The sequence below is a fragment of the Salvelinus namaycush genome, chromosome 13 (assembly GCF_016432855.1).
Source record: "Salvelinus namaycush isolate Seneca chromosome 13, SaNama_1.0, whole genome shotgun sequence".
Classification (NCBI taxonomy): domain Eukaryota; kingdom Metazoa; phylum Chordata; class Actinopteri; order Salmoniformes; family Salmonidae; genus Salvelinus; species Salvelinus namaycush.
The window spans coordinates 36,401,909-36,426,854 of NC_052319.1; the positions used below are offsets into that span (position 1 = coordinate 36,401,909).

A 24,946-nucleotide genomic window follows, 5' to 3' on the forward strand; every position below is an offset into this window, starting at 1 on the left:
CCTCAGAAAGTATTCACACCCCTTGACTTTTTCTACATTTTGTTGTGTTACAGCCTTAATTTAAAACACATTACGTTTAGATTTTGTGTCGCTGATCTACACACAATATCCCATAATGTCAAAGTGAAATTGTGTTTTTCGCGATTTGTACAAATGAATAAACAATGAAAAGCTGAAATGTCTTGAATCAATAAGTATTCAACCCCTTTGTTATGGCAAGCCTAAATAACTTCCGGAGTAAAACATTTCCTTAGCAAGTCAGATAAGTTGCATGGACTAACTCTGTGTGCAATAATTGTGTTTAACATGATTTTTGAAGGACTACATCATCTCTGTACCCCACACATACAATTATCTGTAAGGTCCGTCAGTCAGGCAGTGAATTTCAAGCACGTATTCAATGACCAGGGAGGTTTCCAATGCCTCTCAATGAAGGGCACCTATTGATAGATGGGTCAAAAATAACATTTCATATTCTTTTGAGCATGGTGAAGGCATTAATTACACTTTGGATGGTGTATCAATACATCCAGTCACTACAAGATACAGACATCCTTCCTAGCTCAGTTGACGGAGAGGAAGGAAGCTGCTCTGCCAATGGTGACTTTAAGACAGTTACAGAGTTTAATGGCTGTGATAGGAGAAAACTGAGGATGGATCAACAACATTGCAGTTACTCCACGATACTAACCTAAATGACAGGGTGAAAAGAAGGAAGCCTTAACAGAATAAAAATATTCCAAAACATGCATCCTGTTTGCAATAAGGCACAGGATTTATTTGGCAAAGAAATTCACTTTTTGTCCTCAATACAAAACATTATGTTTGGGACAAATCCAACACAACTCATGCTGTAACTGAGCACCACGGTTCAGTCTGCTTTCCAACAGACATTGGGAGACAAATCCACCTTTCAGCAGGACAATAACCTAAAACACAAAAGTTACTTACCAAGACGACATTGAATGTTCCTGAGTGCCCTAGTTACAGTTTTCACTTAAATCTGCTTGAAAATCTATGGCAAGACATGAAAATGTTCTCCCATGTGACGCAGCGATCTATGGCACTGCATCTCAGTGATAGAGGTGTCACTACAGACCCTGGTTTGATTCCAGGCTTTATCACGGCCGTGATTAGGAATCCCATAGGGCGGCGCACAATTTGCCCAGCGTCGTCCGGGTCAGGGTTTGGCCGGGGTAGACCATCATTATAAATAAGAATTTACAATGACTGACTTGCCTAGTTAAAAAATACATCTCTGTCAAGCTGCTTGTTGATCATTAAAAGATCATTTTAAAATATGTATTTTTTAAGAATAACGGGCAAATATTGTACAATCCAGGTTTGCAAAGCTCTTAAAGACTTACCCAGAAAGAATCACAGCTGATATCGCTGCCAAAGGTGATTCTAACATGTATTGACTCAGGTGGTTGAATACGTATCTACTGAAAAAATATTTGTGTTTGATTTTCCTTTATTGAAAAAAATATTTTAGAATTTTTCTTCCACTTTGACATTATTCTGTGTAAATCATTGACAAAAAAAGTACAATTAAATCCATTTTAATTGCACTTTGTAACACAACAAAATGTGGGAAAAGTATTTGGCTGTGAATACTTTCTGAACACTGTAAATCCCTAATTGTAGTGTAATGTGAATGATAGTACTGTGGGTTAAACACTTAAAGCCAACAAATCCATTATGACCTGCTATAAACATATATGAACCCATATAATGTTTCATTAGTGTGTTAACTTACATTTTCCTACTGTCTCTACAGAGTCCTTATGAAATTAAACTATTATTAGAAGAGAGCCTAAGTCTTACATGCATATTGACAGTGGCGTGCCATGGGCCTGGGGCCTGGGCCTTCAGTGAGGTCCTACACAGTCCCACCCGAATTAATCCACCTCTTATTACCATCATTATGATGCCATGGCTCTAGACACTATACATTTAGACGTCGGCGTCGGACGACCTCTCCTTACAATGTCTAACTTTTCTTGAAAAGTTCGTCTTGAGAATGGCGTTATAATTATATCCTCGACCAAATCGATATCTTCTCCTCCTTCCGCCATTGTGGATTGAAAAAACAGCTTAGTAGTACGCGAATTAATTCGTTTATCAAATTCAGTTTCCTAGTTCTGCATAGACCTGCCCATAGGACCTGCCTCTCAATATTGGTAATCCAATCAAAAGACGTGCACGCACTACGCCTGCTAGCTGGCTCCTGTGTAACACTGGAGCCAGCCAGCAGGCGTACAATAGCCAACTCTAAAGCTGATTGGTTGACACTAAATTTTCATTTCCATTCACTTTAAGCTACAAGCGCCCGCACTGTTGATTCTGAAGGCCTGAGGGCAGATTTTAGACCCCTGGCAACACATGATGGCTGAATATGATTGGATAAAAGATTTAACATAAAGACCAGTCCTCCAAATCTCAACCTGGGGCTGGAAGCAGTGCAACCAAGAGGAAAGCTATGAAATGAAGAGTATAACTCTTACTCTGGGGAATAATTTAATACATATTTGTGGGAAAATATATTTAAAAAAATATATATATTCTGATGATGTTTAGGCCAGCAGAGAAGGCCTTGCTGGCCCTGACGGCCCACCACTGCATATTGACCTCATTATAATCCATCAGACTTGTTGTCTTTATGCAAAGTTATTGTATATATACTGTATGTGAGTTGGATTGATGATTCACTTTCAGGAAATTAGTCATAATGGAAGAGAATAATGATGTTTTTTTACCTCATCACACAAAGGCCTCCAGAAGCTTTGAAGAAACAATGTCATTGGGTTTAAATTGTTTGTTGATTAAGTGTTCAACAAAAATGGAAGATGTTGTCCTTGCTCTTATAGAGTCTAAATGGACTGTCTGCATGGAACAGTGTTCCATCTGGGCTGAACTGAGTTCTGTCTGCATGGAACAGTGTTCCATCTGGGCTGAACTGAGTTCTGTCTGCATGGAACAGTGTTCCATCTGGGCTGAACTGAGTTCTGTCTGCATGGAACAGTGTTCCATCTGGGTTGAACTGAGTTCTGTCTGCATTTCTTTTCTCTCTACGTTGTTGGGAGGGGCCTAAAAGTGTTTCACTGATCTCTCTACATTGTTGGGAAGGGCCCGTAAGTATTTCACCGTTCTCTCTACATTGTTGGGAAGGGCCCGTAAGTATTTCACTGTTCTCTCTACATTGTTGGGAAGGGCCCGTAAGTATTTCACTGTTCTCTCTACATTGTTGGGAAGGGCCCGTAAGTATTTCACCGTTCTCTCTACATTGTTGGGAAGGGCCCGTAAGTATTTTACTGTTCTCTCTACATTGTTGGGAAGGGACCGTAAGTATTTGTACTGTTAGTCTACACCTGTTATTTACAAAGAATGGAACAAATAACATTAGATAATTTTGGGAGGGAGAGGGTGGGTATATTTGTGTAGAATGTCCTCCATATCATCAGTATAGGGTATGGGATGATATATGGAGTTTCATTATGCCATGATGGTCTGTTCTCTGCCTGGCCCCCTCTCTGCTCCATCTCTCAGCCTGACCAGCTGTCTCTTGGACTCCGGCTGAGCCAAAGTCATTCACCCCGAAACATGCAGGCAGCACACAGACCTTGAGCTGCTAACTGACCGGGAAATGTGTGTTCTCCTGTTCTCCCACCTACCTGTGTGTGTGTGTGTGTGTGTGTGTGTGTGTGTGTGTGTGTGTGTGTGTGTGTGTGTGTGTGTGTGTGTGTGTGTTGTGTGTTGTGTGTGTGTGTGTGTGTGTGTGTGTGTGTGTGTGTGTGTGTGTGTGTGTGTGTGTGTGTGTGTGTGTGTGTGTGTGTGTGTGTGTTTCCATGCGTGTCAATCAGCCGGACACAGAGCAGAGCAGCACTGAGCATTCCGACGTGTTAGTTAGGTCACCCCTGTTCATGTAATCACAAACAACTGCAAAAAGCCCCCTCAAGGCCATCCCAACGATGAGGACAAAGCGGTGTGGTTTCTGAACAGATGTAAATTAATATCTAATTAGATGGGCTGGCCTTAAAGTGTGTACATGAACCTGAGTCCAGTCACCAAATTCACCACTGTCTGTCTGTCTGTCTGTCTGTCTGTCTGTCTGTCTGTCTGTCTGTCTGTCTGTCTGTCTGTCTGTCTGTCTGTCTGTCTGTCTGTCTGTCTGTCTGTCTGTCTGTCTGTCTGTCTGTCTGTCTGTCTGTCTGTCTGTGTGTCTGTGTGTGTGTGTGTGTGCGTGCGTGCGTGCGTGCGTGCGTGCGTGCGTGCGTGTGTGTGTGCCTGCGTGTGCTTGCGTGCATGTGAAAGACACAACGCCTGCGCCAGTCACCAGATTCACAGCAGCCTTGGGTGTGATATGAAATCCTGTGTCCTTGCCTCTCGACCTCTGTGTTAAAAGCTCTTTGTGTCGCAGAAATGACTTTATGAACCTAGTTAAGACACTCCAAAGCTCCTATTCAGCCCCGACTGACAGCTTCACTGCTCCACAGTATCAGCAGAGCAGAAGTTTATTTTAATTTTTTATTTGCCCTCACCTTGTCCTTCATTTTTTATTTTCTGTCCCGCTCTCCTTTTGTGGTTTCTGCTCATTCGCTGGGACCTCAGACTGTTTGCTTTCTGAGAGCGAAACCCAGTTATGATCCAAGATAAACTATGGGGAATAAAATACTATTTGCCTAAAATGGAGGTTATGCATCAAACCTAGGGACAGTTGAAATTAACTAAGGGGCTGGTCAAAATAGGGGTAGGGTAGAGTGTTTTTTTCTCTGATTTACATGAGCTATTTTGCCGGTTTTACAATATAATGTCTTCGATATTGCCAATTTCCTCATCTGCTTGCATGCACCTCCCCATCAAGGTGTTTTGGTATTTACTTTATGCACTACACTTTTCTGCGCGCTTACCATACCGCAGGTCAATATCCTCTACGGGATCGGTGTCCCTAAACCGGAACGGTTGTTGCTAACGTGCGCTAATGTGACTAGAATGACGTTGTAAGCAGTGGCTTGCCGTGGGCCTGGGGCCTGGGCCTTCAGTGAGGTCCTACACAGTCCCACCCGAATTAATCCACCTCTTATTACCATCATTATGATGCCATGGCTCTAGACACTATACATTTAGACAGAAATGCAGTATAACCAGGCATTGCGTCACCTTGAAATTGACAAAAATTGACATTTTTGGGTAAACAGTGTTTACCCAAAAACATGACACAATCAATGAGTCTTTTCAATATTTCCCTATTTTTCTTCACCTTTTCATTGTGCAGCTCCGTTGCACTGCGCGCTTGTTCGTTGAGCTGTAGATCCACTCGGGTGTCCCCAAAAGTTTTCAAAAGCACCATTGCTTGTAAGTGCCCAGCCGTACTTTGGTGTCTCGTTGCTGCCTTGGTTAGACAACTCAAGTTTGCAAAGCCAGTGTGGCTCCAAACACCAAATCGATCACTTGCAAATAATAGGCATTCCCAGCAGTACAGTTTGCAGTGCTTCTCGGAGCCTGTGAGCCATTGATAGCGCTCGTAGTTGGAACTTTGAAAGTGGCGAACGAACCCCTTTCCCGCCTGTGACAGGCTTTGTAGCGTCGGCGTCGGGCGACCTCTCCTTACAATGTCTAACTTTTCTTGAAAAGTTCGTCTTGAGAATGGCGTTATAATTATATCCTCGGCCAAATCGATATCTTCTCCTCCTTCCGCCATTGTGGGTTGAAAAAACAGCTTAGTAGTACGCGAATTAATTCGTTTATCAAATTCAGTTTCCTAGTTCTGAGGTTCTGCATAGACCTGCCCATAGGACCTGCCTCTCAATATTGGTAATCCAATCAAAAGACGTGCACGCACTACGCCTGCTAGCTGGCTCCTGTGTAACACTGGAGCCAGCCAGCAGGCGTACAATAGCCAACTCTAAAGCTTGGTTGACACTAAATTGGTTGACACTAAATTTTCATTTCCATTCACTTTAAGCTACAAGCGCCCGCACTGTTGATTCTGAAGGCCTGAGGGCAGATTTTAGACCCCTGGCAACACATGATGGCTGAATATGATTGGATAAAAGATCTAACATAAAGACCAGCCCTCCAAATCTCAACCTGGGGCTGGAAGCAGTGCAACCAAGAGGAAAGCTATGAAATGAAGAGTATAACTCTTACTCTGAGGAATAATTTAATACATATTTGTGGGAAAATATATATATTTTTAAAAATTATATTCTGATGATGTTTAGGCCAGCAGAGAAGGCCTTGCTGGCCCTGACGGCCCACCACTGGTTGTAAGTAACAGGCAACCTTCCAGGACATAGACATGTCTTATATCAGCAGAAAGCTTCATTCTTGTTCATCTAACTACACTGTCCAATTTACAGTAGCTATTACAGTGACAAAATACCATTCTGTTGTTTGAGGAGAGTGCATAACAACAAAACGCTTTCATCACGGCCACTGGTTGATACATTCACCTGTAAAGGTAAATAATGTACTTACATTCAGTAATCTTGCTCTGATTTGACATCCCGAGGGTCCCAGAGATAAAAGGTAGCATAGTTTTGTTTGATAAAATCAATTTTTATATTTAAATGTAGGAACTGGGTTCCATAGTTTGAGCCCCTCCTGATCCACCAAGACTCTTCCTAGAGTTTCCCGCCCGGCCAAACTGAGCAATCCAGGGGAGAAGGGCCTAGGTGGTCAGGGAGATGACCAAGAACCCAATGGTCACTCTGACAGAGCTCCATAGTTCCTCAGTGGAAATGGGAGAACCTTCCAGAAGGACATTTGCTTCTCTTACGACCACACAGATGCCAGAGCATTCGGCAACAAGTTTTTAAATTATTTCAGTTGAGGACAAGCGAGAATGGTTAGACTCATTTGGTTAGACTCATTTGGTAAACATTTTGTAATTTGATATGGTTGTTACATCAATCTTCTCAGGTCACAAACTATTATTTTTTCTAGGCTAGCTACTCAGGATACCTGCAGATGCTAACTAGCGGTAAAGCATAGCTAATTGATTTGATAACTTACTATGGGTTAACTAGCTAGCTAACTGTTATAGCTTGTGAAAAGGGGCATTAATACGCCACTTAGAAGGGGAAATGAGGACAATGATTGTCACGCCCTGACCTTAGTCATCTATGTTTTCTTTATTATTTTGGTCAGGTCAGGGTGTGACGAGGGTGGGTATGCTTGTTTTGTCTTGTCTAGGGTTTTTGTAGAGATAGGGTTTTCTGTAGAGATAGGGGTTTTTGTAAGTCTAGGTAATTGTAGGTCTATGGTGACCTGAATTGGTTCCCAATCAGAGGCAGCTGTTTATCGTTGTCTCTGATTGGGGATCCTATTTAGGTTACCATTTTCCCTTTTGGTTTCGTGGGTTCTTGTCTATGTGTAGTTGCCTGTCAGCACTCGTTTTGTATAGCTTCACGTTTGTTTAGTTACTTTGTTAGTTTGTTTAGTGTTCTTTCTTCATTAAAAGAAGAATGTATGCATATCACGCTGCGCCTTGGTCTCCTCATTACAACGAACGTGACAATGATTTGGCCAAAATGACCTACTGCTGCTGATTAATGTTAGTCATTTGTGCATGTATGTAGTTAACTAGCTAGCAAACAATTTTTTTCTCTTGCCCCTAGATTGGTAGCTAGCTACGTTAGCTAGCTAATCTGGGTACCTGCAGATGCTAGCTAGATAGCATGGTGGGAAAGCATAGCTAGGTAACGTAAACTCACCCCATTCCGTACAAATGTGCGTAACCGCGACATTCAAACGAGGCTACAAAGAAAACTAATGGGACTGTAGCGACTGTGTTGACTTCAAAATCGGGGGTGTGAACTAGGTTTCTATTCAAGCGTTGATCGACATGGTAATGGCTCTATAGTATTGGAGAAAAGTTGAAAAAACTGACCCTCCGTTATATCTTGACGTGTCATGTCGTAACGTACAGCACGCATAAAGCAACTATTTCTGTCTTACAATCTCTCTCCACCAGGTGTAGCACTTCTCTCATCGTTTAAAAACAAGAAATGGACAGTGACGGGGGTAAGGGGGATACCTAGTCATTTTTTTCATCATCATTGCATGCGATCATCATTCTCAAAGCCGCTGTTTACTTCTAAGATCACTTTAGCACCGCCCTAAAAACCAGATTCAAATTCGACACAAACCTTCAAATAGGTATGTAATGACACATTATATAAACTCTTTATAGTGTTTTATTTACATTTTAGAGGCGATAAGGGGATAAGTTGGACAGATCGAGTGAAAAAAGCAATTTTCCCACACGACATCTGTCCTTCTCACTATTACGCATTAGTTTCGCTTCCCCACCCGCCATTTTTAAAAGACCCAACGGGGCTCATTGCCTGCTTGAATTATGCCGAAACGGGCAGTGTTTAGGTCATGTAATTGATTTTGTTGGAAAGGGGAGAAATTGTGCTTTACGATGGTATTGACATTACAGTTGATCTGGAAGTATTACGTTTTTGGGGCGCTAAAATAAGGGCAATTGTACGGACCAAGACGATGTACGAGTTTACGTGAGTTTACGTTAGCTGGTTTGCTGACTAACTAGCTTGCTGTATGGGTTAACTAGCGATCCAACTATCATACATAGCTAGCTAGCTCGTAAGAGAGGGGCGTTAATATACTGCCAAGAAGGGGGAGTTGGCCAAATATAGGGATATTGTCATACCAGTGGCATAACTGTTAAACAGCCATGTTGTGGTCATGCTAGGATAATGTCAACCGAACATAGTTTTGTTTGATAAAATCTATTTTTATATTCAAATGTAGGAACTGGGTTCCACAGTTTGAGCCCCTTCTGATCCACCAAGACTCTTCCGAGAGTTGGCCGCCCAGCCATGCCAAGGCAAATTATAGCTCTTTCAATTTTTTTCACAAGTCAGTGAAATCACCCATTGAGTTGGTGGCCTGTTACACAAGGTATGTCAAATTAAAATCAAATAAAATCTAATTTTATTGGTCACATACACGTGGTTAGCAGATGTTAATGTGAGTGTAGCGAAATGCTTGTGCTTCTAGTTCTGACGGTGCAGCAATATCTAACATGTAATCTAACAAGTAAAGGAATGGAATAAGAATATATACATATAAATATATGGATGAGCAATGACAGAGTGGCATAGGCAAGATGCAATAGATGGTATAAAATACAGTACATACATATGAGATGAGTAATGCAAGATATGTAAACATTATTATTAAAGTGACTAGTTATCCATTTATTAAAGTGGCCAATGATTTCAAGTCTGTATGTACGAAGCAGCCTCTCTGTGTTAGTGATGGCTGTTTAACAGTCTGATGGCCTTGAGATAGAAGCTATCTCTCGGTCTCAGCTTTTTGTTTTTAAATGTTTTATTTTATTAGGATCCCCATTAGCTGTTGCAAAAGCAGCAGCTACTCTTCCTGGGGTCCACACAAAACATGAAACATAATACAAAATGATATAATACAGAACATCAACAGACAAGAACAGCTCAAGGACAGAACTACATAAAAAAATGCAAAAGGCACACGTAGCCTACATATCAATGCATACACACAAACTATCTAAGTCAAATAGGGGAGAGGCGTTGTGTCCTGAGGTGTTGCTTTATCTGTTTTTTGAAACCAGGTTTGCTGTTTATTTGAGCAATATGAGATGGAAGGAAGTTCCATTCAATTAGGGCTCTATATAATACTGTACACTTTCTTGAATTTGTTCTGGATTTGAGGACTGTGAAAAGACCCCTGGTGGCATGTCTGGTGGCATAAGTGTGTGTGTCAGAGCTGTCTGTAATTTGACGATGCAAACAATTTGGGATTTTCAACACATTGATGTTTCATATAAAAAGCTTTGATGTACCTGTCCTAACACTTCCTTGTAGATGGTATCGGGGTGAACAGGCAGTGGCTCGGGTGGTTGTTGTCCTTGATGATCTTTTTGGCCTTCCTGTGACATCGGGTGCTGTAGGTGTCACGGAGGGCAGGTAGTTTGCCCCCGGTGATGCGCTGTGCAGACCGCACCACCCCCTGGAGAGCCTTGCGGTTGTGGGCGGTGCAGTTGCCGTACCAAGCGGTGATGCAGCCCAACAGGATGCTCTCAATTGTGCATCTGTAAAAGTTTGTGAAGATTTTAGGTGACAAGCCAAATTTCTTCAGCCTCCTGAGGTTGAAGAGGGGCTGTTGCGCCTTCTTCACTGCAATGTCTGTGTGAGTGGACCATTTCAGTTTGTCTGTAATGTGTACGCAGAGGAATTAAAAGTGTGCAAAGCTGTCATCAAGGCAAAGGGTGGCTACTTTGAGGAATCTCAAATATAAAATATATTTTGATTTGTTTAACAATTTTACTACATGATTGCATATGTGTTATTTCATAGTTTTGATGTCTTCACTTTTATTCTACAATGTAGAAAATAGTAAAAATAAAGAAAAACCCTTGAATGAGTAGGTGTGTCCAAACTTTTGACTGGTACTGTATATTTCTGAAATTAATATTGCCTTGATTAGAATGTCCATCAAGTGAAAAGCTCTGTAACTGACATTATTTTTCTAATTTATGTATGCATTTAACGCTAGGACAGTACATTAGTTACTATAGCTTGCTACCCCCATCAGTTACTGTGGGGGAACTCTATTCCACATCAAGTAACTGACGCAAGCAGTAAAATTAGATTTAAAAAACAGATTAAAAAACACCATATGGAACAGCGGGGACTGTGAAGCAACAATGACATTGGCACAGACACATGTATACACACACACACACACACGATAACATACGCACTATACATATACATGGATTTAGTAATGTAGATATGTGGTGGTGGTGGAGTAGGGGCCTGAGGGCACACAATGTGTTGTGAAATCTGTGAATGTATTGTAATGTTATTAAAATTGTATAAACTGCCTTAATTTTGCTGGACCCCAGGAAGAGTAGATGCTGCTTTGGCAGCAGCTAATGGGGATCCATAATAAATACAAATACAAAATACTGTGTCTTTCTCCTGTCTTGCCTGCAGACTCTTTCTCATGCAGCGTGGTCCTTCGTAGCTCAGTTGGTAGAGCATAGCGCTTATAATGTCAGTTTAGTGGGTTTGATTCCCAATACGTAAAATGTAAGTTGTTTTGGCTAAACGCATCTGCTAAAATGGCATATATTAAAAACAGATCCATGCACAGCTTCTGGTCTGTTAGGAGTTTCACAAACCTAGTTGACTGTCAGGCTCAAGAGATTTTCTATAACAACGAAACAAACTCATTATCTTTTAGATCCCTATTTTGCGGCACACGACACAGCGAGAGACGTAAAATCATTACTCAGTGACTCAGAAATACAGAGAATTCCGTCTTAAAAAATGTGATTATTTTGGAAGCAAAGGATTTAAGATTACAGTCCCGCTTTATTTGAAGTGCATCTTATGAAGGCTTCATAAAGCATACATATAGGCTTCATAAGCACTGCATAAATGGGTCACAAATCATATCATATATATAAAAGATTAATAAATGTGAACAAATAAATTGATGGTTATGTCACACAGTTATGCCACATTATGAATCTTTATAGAGCACATTATACAGTTATGGATGACTTGTGAGGCATCCATGTAGTGGTTATGAAGCCTATATGAAGACTTTTTGAAGCCTTCATAAGATGCACTTCAAATAGATGTTTTGGTTGCATTTGGTGTCTGATCTGTAAAAAACAATAATTCACAAATGTGTATCACAGCTTTTCATTCCTGCTCCAATTAAAGCAAAGCTCTAAATCAAAATTGGCTGAAATGGCCTCAAGCTACTTTTTTATTAAATGTTTTATTTCACCTTTATTTAACCAGGTAGGCCAGTTGAGAACAAGTTCTCATTTACAACTGCGACCTGGCCAAGATAAAACAAAGCAGTGCGACAAAAACAACAACACAGAGTTACACATGGGATATGTCAGTCAATAACACAATAGAAAAATCTATGTACAGTGTGTGCAAATGTAGTAAGATTAGGGAGGTAAGGCAATAAATAGGCCATAGTGGCGAAATAATTACAATTTAGCATTAACACTGGAGTGATAGATGTGCAGATGATGATGTTTAACAAGTAGAGATACTGGGGTGCAAAAGAGCAAAAAAATAAATAACAATATGGGGATGAGGTAGTTGGGTGTGCTATTTACAGATGGGATGTGTGCAGGTACAGGGATCGGTAAGCTGCTCTGACAGCTGATGCTTAAAGTTAGAGAGGGAGATATAAGTCTCCAGCTTCAGTGATTTTTGCAATTCGTTCCAGTCATTGGTAGCAGAGAACTCGAAGGAAAGGCGGCCAAAGGAGGTGTTGGCTTTGGGGGTGACCAGTAAAATATACCTGCTGGGGCACATGCTACAGGTGGGTGTTGCTATGGTGACCAGTGAGCTGAGATAAGGCGGGGCTTTACCTAGCAAAGACTTATAGATGACCTGGAGCCAGTGGGTTTGGCAACGAATATTTAGCGAGGGCCAGCCAACGAGAGCATACAGGTCGCAGTGGTGGGTAGTATATGGGGCTTTGGTGACAAAACGGATGGCACTGGGATAGACTACATCCAATTTGCTGAGTAGAGTGTTGGAGGCTATTTTGTAAATGACATCGCCGAAGTCAAGGATTGGTAGGATAGTCAGTTTTTCGAATTTATGTTTGGCAGCATGAGTGAAGGAGGCTTTGAGCCAGTTTGAGCTGTTCTGTGAAGGGAGTAGTACACAGCGTTGTACGAGATCTTCAGTTTCTTGGCAATTTCTCGCATGGAATAGCCTTCATTTCTCAGAACAAGAATAGACTGACGAGTTTCAGAAGAAATGTCTTTGTTTTTGGCCATTTTGAGCCTGTTATCGAACCCACAAATGCTGATGCTCCAGATACTGAACTAGTCTAAGGAAGGCCAGTGTTATTGCTTCTTTCATCAGAACACAGTTTTCAGCTGTGCTAACATAATTGCAAAAGGGTTTTCTAATGATCAATTAGCCTTTTAAAATGAGAAACTTGGATTAGCTAACACAACGTGCCATTGGAACCCAGGGGTGATGGTTGCTGATAATGGGCCTCTGTACGCCTATGTAGATATTCCATAAGAAATATGCTGTTTCCAGCTACAATAGTCATTTACAACATTACCAATGTCTACACTGTATTTCTGATCAATTTGATGGTATTTTAATGGACAAAAAAATGTGCTTTTCTTTCAAAAACAGGACATTTCTAAGTGTCCCCAAACTTTTGAACGGTAGTGTATATATTTTTTATTAACCTTTATTTATCTAGGCAAGTCAGTTAGGAACAAATTCTTATTTACAATGACGGCCGACCCCGGCCAAACTCGGACGACCCTGGGCCAATTGTGCGCCGCCCTATGGGACTCCCAATCACGGGGATGCAGCCTGGTTTCAAACCAGGGGCTGTAGTGACGCCTCTTGCATTGAGATGCAGTGTCTTAACCGCTGCGTCACTCGGGAGCCCTGAGTGGCGAATAATGCCTTGTAATGCTTGTTAATGCATTTTAACTTCAGTTATACACCTTGTATGTGAATCCATTCATTTTACAATGTTAATTAAATATGACTTGCCAAGATAAATAAATGTTAAATCCTCATTATTTTTGAAAATTGTGTATTGAGGTGTATCTAATCACATTGCATGCATTGTTTATATGTGCTATGTGCCAAGATAACCAGCCATGGTAAGAGAAAGTTGTTTAGTAATCAAGTGTACACTCAACTGTTTCCGACGCACTCCCTCCCCATCTCCCTTCACACACGGTGGGTCCAGATCACAGCTTCCCAGGTTTATATACATTGGGTTTGAATGTTTGTTGCAAGACTATGTACAACTTCACCTGTGAGGTCCCAAGAAAGACATTGAAACAGCTCTCGTTTTCCTCTCCCCTGTTAAGGATCCAGTTGGTGGACACTCTACCAGTCATGGGTAAGAGATGATTCTATAGTGTTAATCTCTCAGGACCATTTGACTGTTTGGCCAAGAGTGGATTGTCATTTTCATTGATGTCAGGCATCTCTGCCTATCAGGATCATTATTCCTATTCATACACCATAGAGATAAATCTTTTTCCAATCCAAGTCCCTGTTTTTAATTTTGTCTTGATCACACCCTGTATTATCATAGGACTTTCATTTGGTGTAGCTGTGTTCTCTCTGGACAGAACCCAGATTGGGTTTAAATCTTTCTGTTTCAGGGCAATCCAGGGCTTCAGTCCAGAAATCTTAATCAGCTAACTGGTCAATTCATTGGGAAGGTTTATACATTGGGTTTGAATGTTTATTACAGAATCATCCAAGACTAGCCAGTCCCACTGGAGCAGAGAGCACAGACATTCTCCTTCTCCATCTGCCAGTAAGTATATAATTGAGTTAACGTGCATTGTAGGTGTTGAAGTCAATCATTGAAACCACTAGAATATAGGACATGATTGAAGTGGTGAACTATGTGTATGTATTAAGTCCTGTGATTTCACTCCATATATTTGCCTTCACAATCTTGTCTGTCAGGCTCTGTTGTATGTGTCATACTTTAGTTATCTCTTTAAAAACCCTAAATGTCCATACAGTGTCAACAAAATAATATTCTTTACAACATTTCAGAGTTTCAGAAGTATGTCCTTATTAAATTGGTGGAGATATTGGAGGAGGTGAGATGTGTTGGGAGAGCAGAGTCTCCAGGTCAAGGGGATGGAGAAGGAGGAAGACTTGCAGTCCCAGGACTCAGAGTTCCATGTCAAGAGGATGGAGAACGAGGAAGACTTGCAGAGTCCCAGGACTCAGAGTTCCATGTAAAGAGGATGGAGAATGAGGAAGACATGCAGAGTCCCAGGACTCAGAGTTCCATGTCAAGAGGATGGAGAACGAGGAAGACTTTGATCACCTACAGGAGCAGCTCCAAAGTGTAGCTGTAGTATATACTGCATATATAAATACAAAATGGGTACAAAATGGGTGACTCATTCTAAAACCACCCTAAGTCCACACAGCACATTAAATGATATAGAACATCCAAAATGGGTGACTCGTTCTAAAACCACCCTAAGTCCACACAGCACATTAAATGATATGGAACATCCAAAATGGGTGACTCATTCTAAAACCACCCTAAGTCCACACAGCACATTAAATGATATGGAACATCCAAAATGGGTGACTCATTCTAAAACCACCCTAAGTCCACACAGCACATTAAATGATATGGAACATCCAAAATGGGTGACTCATTCTAAAACCACCCTAAGTCCACACAGCACATTAAATAATATAGATCATCCAAAATGGGTGACTCGTTCTAAAACCACCCTAAGTCCACACAGCACATTAAATGATATGGAACATCCAAAATGGGTGACTCGTTCTAAAACCACCCTAAGTCCACACAGCACATTAAATGATATGGAACATCCAAAATGGGTGACTCATTCTAAAACCACCCTAAGTCCACACAGCACATTAAATGATATGGAACATCCAAAATGGGTGACTCATTCTAAAACCACCCTAAGTCCACACAGCACATTAAATGATATGGAACATCCAAAATGGGTGACTCGTTCTAAAACCACCCTAAGTCCACACAGCACATTAAATGATATGGAACATCCAAAATGGGTGACTCGTTCTAAAACCACCCTAAGTCCACACAGCACATTAAATGATATGGAACATCCAAAATGGGTGACTCGTTCTAAAACCACCCTAAGTCCACACAGCACATTAAATGATATGGAACATCCAAAATGGGTGACTCGTTCTAAAACCACCCTAAGTCCACACAGCACATTAAATGATATGGAACATCCAAAATGGGTGACTCGTTCTAAAACCACCCTAAGTCCACACAGCACATTAAATGATATGGAACATCCAAAATGGGTGACTCGTTCTAAAACCACCCTAAGTCCACACAGCACATTAAATGATATGGAACATCCAAAATGGGTGACTCGTTCTAAAACCACCCTAAGTCCACACAGCACATTAAATGATATGGAACATCCAAAATGGGTGACTCGTTCTAAAACCACCCTAAGTCCACACAGCACATTAAATGATATAGGAACATCCAAAATGGGTGACTCATTCTAAAACCACCCTAAGTCCACACAGCACATTAAATGATATAGAACATCCAAAATGGGTGACTCATTCTAAAACCACCCTAAGTCCACACAGCACATTAAATGATATAGAACATCCAAAATGGGTGACTCATTCTAAAACCACCCTAAGTCCACACAGCACATTAAATGATATGGAACATCCAAAATGGGTGACTCGTTCTAAAACCACCCTAAGTCCACACAGCACATTAAATGATATGGAACATCCAAAATGGGTGACTCGTTCTAAAACCACCCTAAGTCCACACAGCACATTAAATGATATGGAACATCCAAAATGGGTGACTCGTTCTAAAACCACCCTAAGTCCACACAGCACATTAAATGATATGGAACATCCAAAATGGGTGACTCGTTCTAAAACCACCCTAAGTCCACACAGCACATTACATGATATGGAACATCCAAAATGGGTGACTCGTTCTAAAACCACCCTAAGTCCACACAGCACATTAAATGATATGGAACATCCAAAATGGGTGACTCGTTCTAAAACCACCCTAAGTCCACACAGCACATTAAATGATATAGATCATCCAAAATGGGTGACTCATTCTAAAACCACCCTAAGTCCACACAGCACATTAAATGATATGGAACATCCAAAATGGGTGACTCGTTCTAAAACCACCCTAAGTCCACACAGCACATTAAATGATATAGAAAATCCAAAATGGGTGACTCGTTCTAAAACCACCCTAAGTCCACACAGCACATTAAATGATATGGAACATCCAAAATGGGTGACTCATTCTAAAACAACCCTAAGTCCACACAGCACATTAAATGATATGGAACATCCAAAATGGGTGACTCGTTCTAAAACCACCCTAAGTCCACACAGCACATTAAATGATATAGAACATCCAAAATGGGTGACTCATTCTAAAACCACCCTAAGTCCACACAGCACATTAAATGATATGGAACATCCAAAATGGGTGACTCGTTCTAAAACCACCCTAAGTCCACACAGCACATTACATGATATGGAACATCCAAAATGGGTGACTCGTTCTAAAACCACCCTAAGTCCACACAGCACATTAAATGATATGGAACATCCAAAATGGGTGACTCGTTCTAAAACCACCCTAAGTCCACACAGCACATTAAATGATATAGAAAATCCAAAATGGGTGACTCGTTCTAAAACCACCCTAAGTCCACACAGCACATTAAATGATATGGAACATCCAAAATGGGTGACTCATTCTAAAACAACCCTAAGTCCACACAGCACATTAAATGATATGGAACATCCAAAATGGGTGACTCGTTCTAAAACCACCCTAAGTCCACACAGCACATTAAATGATATAGAACATCCAAAATGGGTGACTCATTCTAAAACCACCCTAAGTCCACACAGCACATTAAATGATATGGAACATCCAAAATGGGTGACTCGTTCTAAAACCACCCTAAGTCCACACAGCACATTACATGATATGGAACATCCAAAATGGGTGACTCGTTCTAAAACCACCCTAAGTCCACACAGCACATTAAATGATATGGAACATCCAAAATGGGTGACTCGTTCTAAAACCACCCTAAGTCCACACAGCACATTAAATGATATGGAACATCCAAAATGGGTGACTCGTTCTAAAACCACCCTAAGTCCACACAGCACATTAAATGATATGGAACATCCAAAATGGGTGACTCATTCTAAAACCACCCTAAGTCCACACAGCACATTAAATGATATGGAACATCCAAAATGGGTGACTCATTCTAAAACCACCCTAAGTCCACACAGCACATTAAATGATATGGAACATCCAAAATGGGTGACTCATTCTAAAACCACCCTAAGTCCACACAGCACATTAAATGATATGGAACATCCAAAATGGGTGACTCATTCTAAAACCACCCTAAGTCCACACAGCACATTACATGATATGGAACATCCAAAATGGGTGACTCATTCTAAAACCACCCTAAGTCCACACAGCACATTACATGATATGGAACATCCAAAATGGGTGACTCGTTCTAAAACCACCCTAAGTCCACACAGCACATTACATGATATGGAACATCCAAAATGGGTGACTCGTTCTAAAACCACCCTAAGTCCACACAGCACATTAAATGATATGGAACATCCAAAATGGGTGACTCGTTCTAAAACCACCCTAAGTCCACACAGCACATTACATGATATGGAACATCCAAAATGGGTGACTCATTCTAAAACCACCCTAAGTCCACACAGCACATTAAATGATATGGAACATCCAAAATGGGTGACTCATTCTAAAACCACCCTAAGTCCACACAGCACATTACATGATATGGAACATCCAAAATGGGTGACTCATTCTAAAACCACCCTAAATCCACACAGCACATTAAATGATATGGAACATCCAAAATGGGTGACTCGTTCTAAAACCACCCTAAGTCCACACAGCACATTAAATGATATGGAACATCCAAAATGACTTCTACAATCCTGTTACTTATGTTTTTGCACAGTTCAGTCTATAAAATGGCTTAGTTTAAAAAGTTGACACAGAATAGACTTTCTCTGTTGTTAGAAAGACAATTCCTCCCGTCTTTTCTCCGTCCTCCACTAGCGTTCTACTTAAAACGTCACAGGTGAGAGGAAACAAGCACGTAAGAAATGAGACGTTCCGCACGCAATGTTGGTCATCTGTGGTTGATGTGTGTACTCTTAACCTCTCCCCAAAATGAACTCACTAATATCTACCATATTCATAATCTACTCATTTTAATGTGTCACGTTTTGTTAATGCTATGAAAGATTATACAATAGCCCATAGCAAAATGAAAACCTGATCTTTCAGAAGAATTTCACGAAAAGTATCATTATATTTACCTGTAGATAGTAAATATTTGCTATACCCTTAGTGCTTCATCGCGTAAGCAAAAGGGAATATGTTCCATCATCTATGTTCATTTACATTAGAGCAAATTGTCCACCGATAGTCCTGTCATTTCTCAGCCCTTTTGGCTATATGAGTCTATACCCTCACACATATTTGTTCTTTGTTATTATGAAAGTTGAATGTACTTTTCCAGCACATTCACCCCATCTATTTACATTCGCTGTGTCCTGATTATGTCAAAAAGATGGGAGGAATTGTGTAGCTAACAGCCAACCTTTATTATAATTTGGAAATCTCTATTAAACCCTAAGCTGGATGTCATTGAAACCAGTTTGAATGCAGGTTTTTTGTGTTTTATGCAATGGAGTGGAAGTGGTTTTATGTACAAGCCCACTAGGTCTGGAAGAGTTAAAGCCCCAGCCATCTCTTCTAACCCAAACCTCAGCTGGAAAAACAATGCCTGTTTTTAATTTTCTCTTTCAAGGTCTCTGGAAATCAGTTTGTTTGAATATGCTCAAACTGTGGGGGCTGTCAGTGCAGTGTGTGTGCGTGTGTGAATCATATTTACATGTGTGTTTTTGTTTGGATCTGACAGGACTGGATTCTTTAAACTAGTACCTAGGCTGGTGGAGCTAGATGAAAGCAGAACAACTGGACATGTGTCTCCACGGCCTTGAGACTTCACACAGGCCTCAACTGCTCCGCTCTGTAAACACAGTTTCCTCCCGTGGCTGTGTGTTTGGACAAGAAACAAGGAAGTGGATCAAACACTGGCTCAGAAGGGCAAATGGTGTGGCGGTTCCTTCAAATCGAAGGAAATGTGGAAAAATAAACATGTAGCGTTGGGTCTCACTGATGTTCAAATGTAGGTGGTTCTGTTTTTCTTTGGTTCATGTGGGACGTGTCAGCAGCTGTGCCTAAAGTATAACCATGGTGAGCTGAGATTCTTATCTTTCACCTGTCTCAGGCAATGTGGAGGAAGCGAAAGCATAGACACACACACACAGGTACAAACACACAGGTGCACACACAGGTACACACACACACAGGTACACACACAGGTACAAGCACACACACACAGGTGCAAACACAAACATGTACATATACTCACACACAGACACCCAGTACATATGCACAGATACACACTCACACACACATACACACATGCAAAGAATTACGTACAGACAGACAAAGACAGACAGACAGACTGAAAGACAGACAGACTGAAAAACAGACAGACGTACAGACGTACAGACGTACAGACGTACAGACAGACAGACAGACAGACAGACAGACAGACAGACAGACAGACAGACAGACAGACAGACAGACAGACAGACAGACAGACAGACAGACAGACACTCAGTACAGTATGTTTAAGACTTGGTCGTGATGACATCATTGGCGGCAGACAATAGGGAGTGGAATATAACAACCCATTAGCTGTATGGCTTCAAGGAGATGGGTAGGACAGGAGACAGAAAGACTGAGAGAGTGGAAGAGGATGACTGGGAGAGAGACATAGAAAGAGAGAGGGAGGGAGAGAGAAGGACTGGGATAGAGGGGGAGAAGCTGCATAATAGAAAAAGAGAGCGGGCAAGAGAGAGAGAGGCAACATACTATAAGACAGAGAAGGAAAAATTTGGCCTGGCATCTGCCTGTCTTGCTGGGACACACCTCTCTGCTCCCCTCTTGTGGTAGCTTAAAAAAGTGCAGATGGCAGAGCACACCACTACTTCCTCAGCTACAGATACAGCCTATATAGAACATAGTTTTTATGTGCAGTTAAACTACCCTGAAATTCTTTAGAACGTATCGAGATGGTTGTGAAACCTATCTGGACTTTGACTGAAGGGCTGAGAGTGTTTTCTCCAACTCTTTGACCACTCAAATGTTATATCACCACAGGACCACCTTAGTGTACTGTACTTTCACGATAATCTACTGGGAAGGATGTGCTGTACTGGGAGCATATCAGTGTCGCTGACATTTGTGTGATCAACATGTTTATTGATTTTGCACAAAAATAATGAGACAATAACATTACATACAAAGTTACTGTTCTCTTTATGAAAACATGAGAACAGTGCAGATCTCTTTCCTCTCAACCACAGTTTCCACCTGAATTTCCATTTCTATCACTGCAGCTGTTTGAAAGCGGTTTCATTTCCCCAGAACGGTATGTAGGGAAACTGAGAGGAGAAAGGGAAAACCTGGGTGAAGGTAGAAAAATAAGAAACAGGGGAGTGTGATTTTCAGACTTTAAAGCTAGGGGGAGAGTGAACCTGTCTAGTACTGGAGGACAGATGAGTCAAGTGTAGATGTAGCAGTAGCACCAGTAGCAGCAGCACCAGTAGCAGTATCAGTGGGGAGCTGCAGATCCATGGAGATCTGGAGCAGGGGAGTACTGATCTCACTGGACTGCAGGCCGCTGGCCACCCTCAGGAGGCAGCTGAGCACCATGTCTTTGGCCCGGCCCGCTTCCAGATGGCCCTCACGGCTCAGCTGCAGGGTGATCTGATCCAGGCTGGTAAGAATCAACTCTGAGGCCAGCAGAGGGCAGGGCAAGCCCTCGCCACAGCCCCCATCATGGGCCATGTTCTCCAGCATGTACTGTTGGTACAGGTCCAGTATCTTGTTCTCCAGGTAGCGGTTGAGCAGCGAGTTAGAGAGTGGCCCCTCGAGCCCCTGAAGAAGGACGCTCCGGTCGCGGCCGCTGCCCGCCCTCCAGCGGGAGGACTCCGAGCCTGAGCCCCACTGGAGAGGATGCAGAAGCGAGTCTTCTGCGGCCGGGGGTACGTCACAGGAATAGAGGAAGGGGCCGTTGGCTTGGTTGTCGCTACAGGGCAGGACCTCCCCATTGTGGGCTGAGAGAGGCAGCACCTGGTCACCCCCGATGTGGAGGTCGCTGTAGTTCTGACAGATGCTCTGGCAGAAGGAGGGCACCAGAAAGGGGACCTCGCCACCGGAACAAGCCTGCCCAGGGATCTCCATCTCTGGGGAGATGTGTCTGTCAGAATGGGGCCTCTGGGAATGCAGATCCTGCGGTGGAGAAAAAGCCTGGGGCTGGATTTGGGCACTCGCCTGGGAGGGCCTCTGGTTTTGGGGCACTCTACTGAGGATGGAGTGTTCATTTCTGCTTGGCTGGCCTGGAGAGGCCTGAAGCAGGGTGGCTGCAGCCGGCTCTGACCCAGCCTTCACGCTCCTCCTGGGGGGCTCTATTACAGGGGGGAGAGGGTCCAGTCTATCCTGGTCACTACAGTAGGTCATGCTCCATAGTCTGCTCTCACACAGCATGGCTGGAAAGGAACACACATACAGCAGATTGGTCAGTTTACAGCAGTTTGGTCAGTTTACAGCAGTTTGCCAGTTCATTTTTACACTGCTGGTTCTTGCTGTTTATTATCTATGCAGTCACTTTACCCCAACCTACATGTACAAATTACCTCGACGAACCTGTACCCCCGGACATTGACTTGGTTCCGGTACCCCCTGTATATAGTCTCATTATTGTTATGTATTGTGTTACATATTTATTTTACTGTAGTTTATTTAGTAAATATTTTCTTAATTCTAAGGGCTTGTAAGTAAGCATTTCACAGTAAGGTCACACCTGTTGTATTAGGCACATGTAACAAATAGAATTTGATTTTACAGCAGTTTGGTCAAAATATATTTTGGAATGTATTCATACATTTAAGAACTAACTATGGGCAGTTATATGCATTTTTGTTTTGTTAGTAAAGCACCTTACCTTCAAATTCAAATGATGCAATGCTTCTCTTCAAGTCATGCAGTCCTCCACCTGTTGCTCTGGGTTGGAGGTGTGGTCCTCTCCTCGCTGTATTCAGGTCAATGTCTCCAGCTTCTCCAGGTCTATTGTACCAAGCCAGTGCAGTACTGTACCAAGCCAGTGAAGTATAATAGAGCAGTGTGAGTGAGTGGTTTTGTGTAACTAGCACTACTTTATACAAGACCAAGAGGAAGTGAGAGAGCAGTCTCTGAATCCTCCATCATAGCATCTGTGAAACATGTCCAGAACATGAAACAACAGTTTAGGTGAAAAAACACAGATGAGTGGTTTAAAAGAGGAAGGAAATAGTTATTTAATGAAAGAACACTACAAGCAAATACTATAGAAAGGGGACTCTCTCTTTCTCCTTTTGTCTCAGTGTAAAAGGATGTGGCCCTTCTTAAAGTAATGGAACGGGACGAAAGTGTGTGTATGTTAGTGTGTGTGTGTGTGTGTGTGTGTGTGTGTGTGTGTGTGTGTGTTTAATAAGATTGGAGCGAAAACCCACAGACACTAGGCCCTCCATGGAATGAGTTTGACACATGGCCTAGTGTCTGCTGGCTTTTCTTTTCGATAATACCTAGAAAACCTGGTGAGGGGAGTTCCTAACTAATCAGTGACCTTAATTCATAAATCAAGTATGGGAGGAACAAAAACCCTCAGACACTCGGCCCTCCGTTGAATGAGTTTGACACATGTGCACTAGTCACTGGAGATTGCCTTGCGTCTGCTGGCCAGCACAGAACCAGTCCAACGATGGTGTTCAGAGGGCCTGAAACATGAGACTGCAGCTTAATTATTTATTTGGCAGGGAAACTTCGACAGATATTAATCTCCCAGTCTGACGATTAGGATAGCTAAGGTTTTGCCAAATAATGAGGAACGCATGCATGGCTCTGGTCCTCTGAGATCTGAATGGGTCACATGGTTAGGCTGACAGATTGGGAATTGTGCGTTGCATATCCCTTTTGAAGCTGCCTATAGTTTTTCTTAACTTAAATCCAATGTGAGAAATGCTGAAATAGTATATGGTGTCTATAGCCGACTGGGCAGAGAGACTACAGCGTGTGAGTTTTGGTGACACTTGACACTAGGCCCGTTTCCATAACTCAAGCCCCCATAACCTCATAGTGACAGATGGTGGGGTTGTGAAGAAATGAGCTGAGTCCAATGTGTTCCGCCTCCTGGCATTCAGACAGTTTCAGCACCATGGACTATCAATGTGTTCCGCCTCCTGCCATTCAGACAGTTTCAGCACCATGGACTATCAATGTGTTCCGCCTCCTGCCATTCAGACAGTTTCAGCACCATGGACTATCAATGTGTTCCGCCTCCTGGCATTCAGACAGTTTCAGCACCATGGACTATCAATGTGTTCCGCCTCCTGCCATTCAGACAGTTTCAGCACCATGGACTATCAATGTGTTCCGCCTCCTGCCATTCAGACAGTTTCAGCACCATGGACTATCAATGTGTTCCGCCTCCTGCCATTCAGACAGTTTCAGCACCATGGACTATCAATGTGTTCCGCCTCCTGCCATTCAGACAGTTTCAGCACCATGGACTATCAATGTGTTCCGCCTCCTGGCATTCAGACAGTTTCAGCACCATGGACTATCAATGTGTTCCGCCTCCTGGCATTCAGACAGTTTCAGCACCATGGACTATCAATGTGTTCCGCCTCCTGGCATTCAGACAGTTTCAGCACCATGGACTATCAATGTGTTCCGCCTCCTGGCATTCAGACAGTTTCAGCACCATGGACTATCAATGTGTTCCGCCTCCTGGCATTCAGACAGTTTCAGCACCATGGACTATCAATGTGTTCCGCCTCCTGGCATTCAGAAAGTTTCAGCACCATGGACTATCAATGTGTTCCGCCTCCTGGCATTCAGACAGTTTCAGCACCATGGACTATCAATGTGACACTGTTGTTTAAATGCGCATTCCACTTGTTTTGTGGGTCATTTCTGAGGAATATTGTTTGGAAACAGTTATGGATGGATATGTCAATGTCATTTCGACACCACAATCTAGCGACCACTATATTCTCTAACTGTGAGCCGCTCCACCCGCAATAGGATGTTTAGGAAGATCAACAACGTGCAGTAGGGATGTTTAGGAACATCAACAACGTGCAGTAGGGATGTT

At 42.2% G+C, this 24,946-nt stretch overlaps 1 protein-coding gene across 1 annotated transcript; it reads right to left on the minus strand.

Annotated features, from left to right (window-relative positions):
* Positions 1 to 21,101: 21,101 nt before the first annotated feature.
* LOC120057984 (TLR adapter interacting with SLC15A4 on the lysosome) lies at positions 21,102 to 23,007 on the minus strand. The gene is made up of 2 exons (XM_039006469.1): positions 22,757 to 23,007; positions 21,102 to 22,301 (listed from the first exon to the last, which is right to left on the minus strand). The coding sequence occupies exon 2, from the start codon at positions 22,297 to 22,299 to the stop codon at positions 21,292 to 21,294; it is 1,008 nt and encodes a 335-aa protein (XP_038862397.1). The 5' UTR covers positions 22,300 to 22,301; positions 22,757 to 23,007; the 3' UTR covers positions 21,102 to 21,291.
* Positions 23,008 to 24,946: the final 1,939 nt, after the last annotated feature.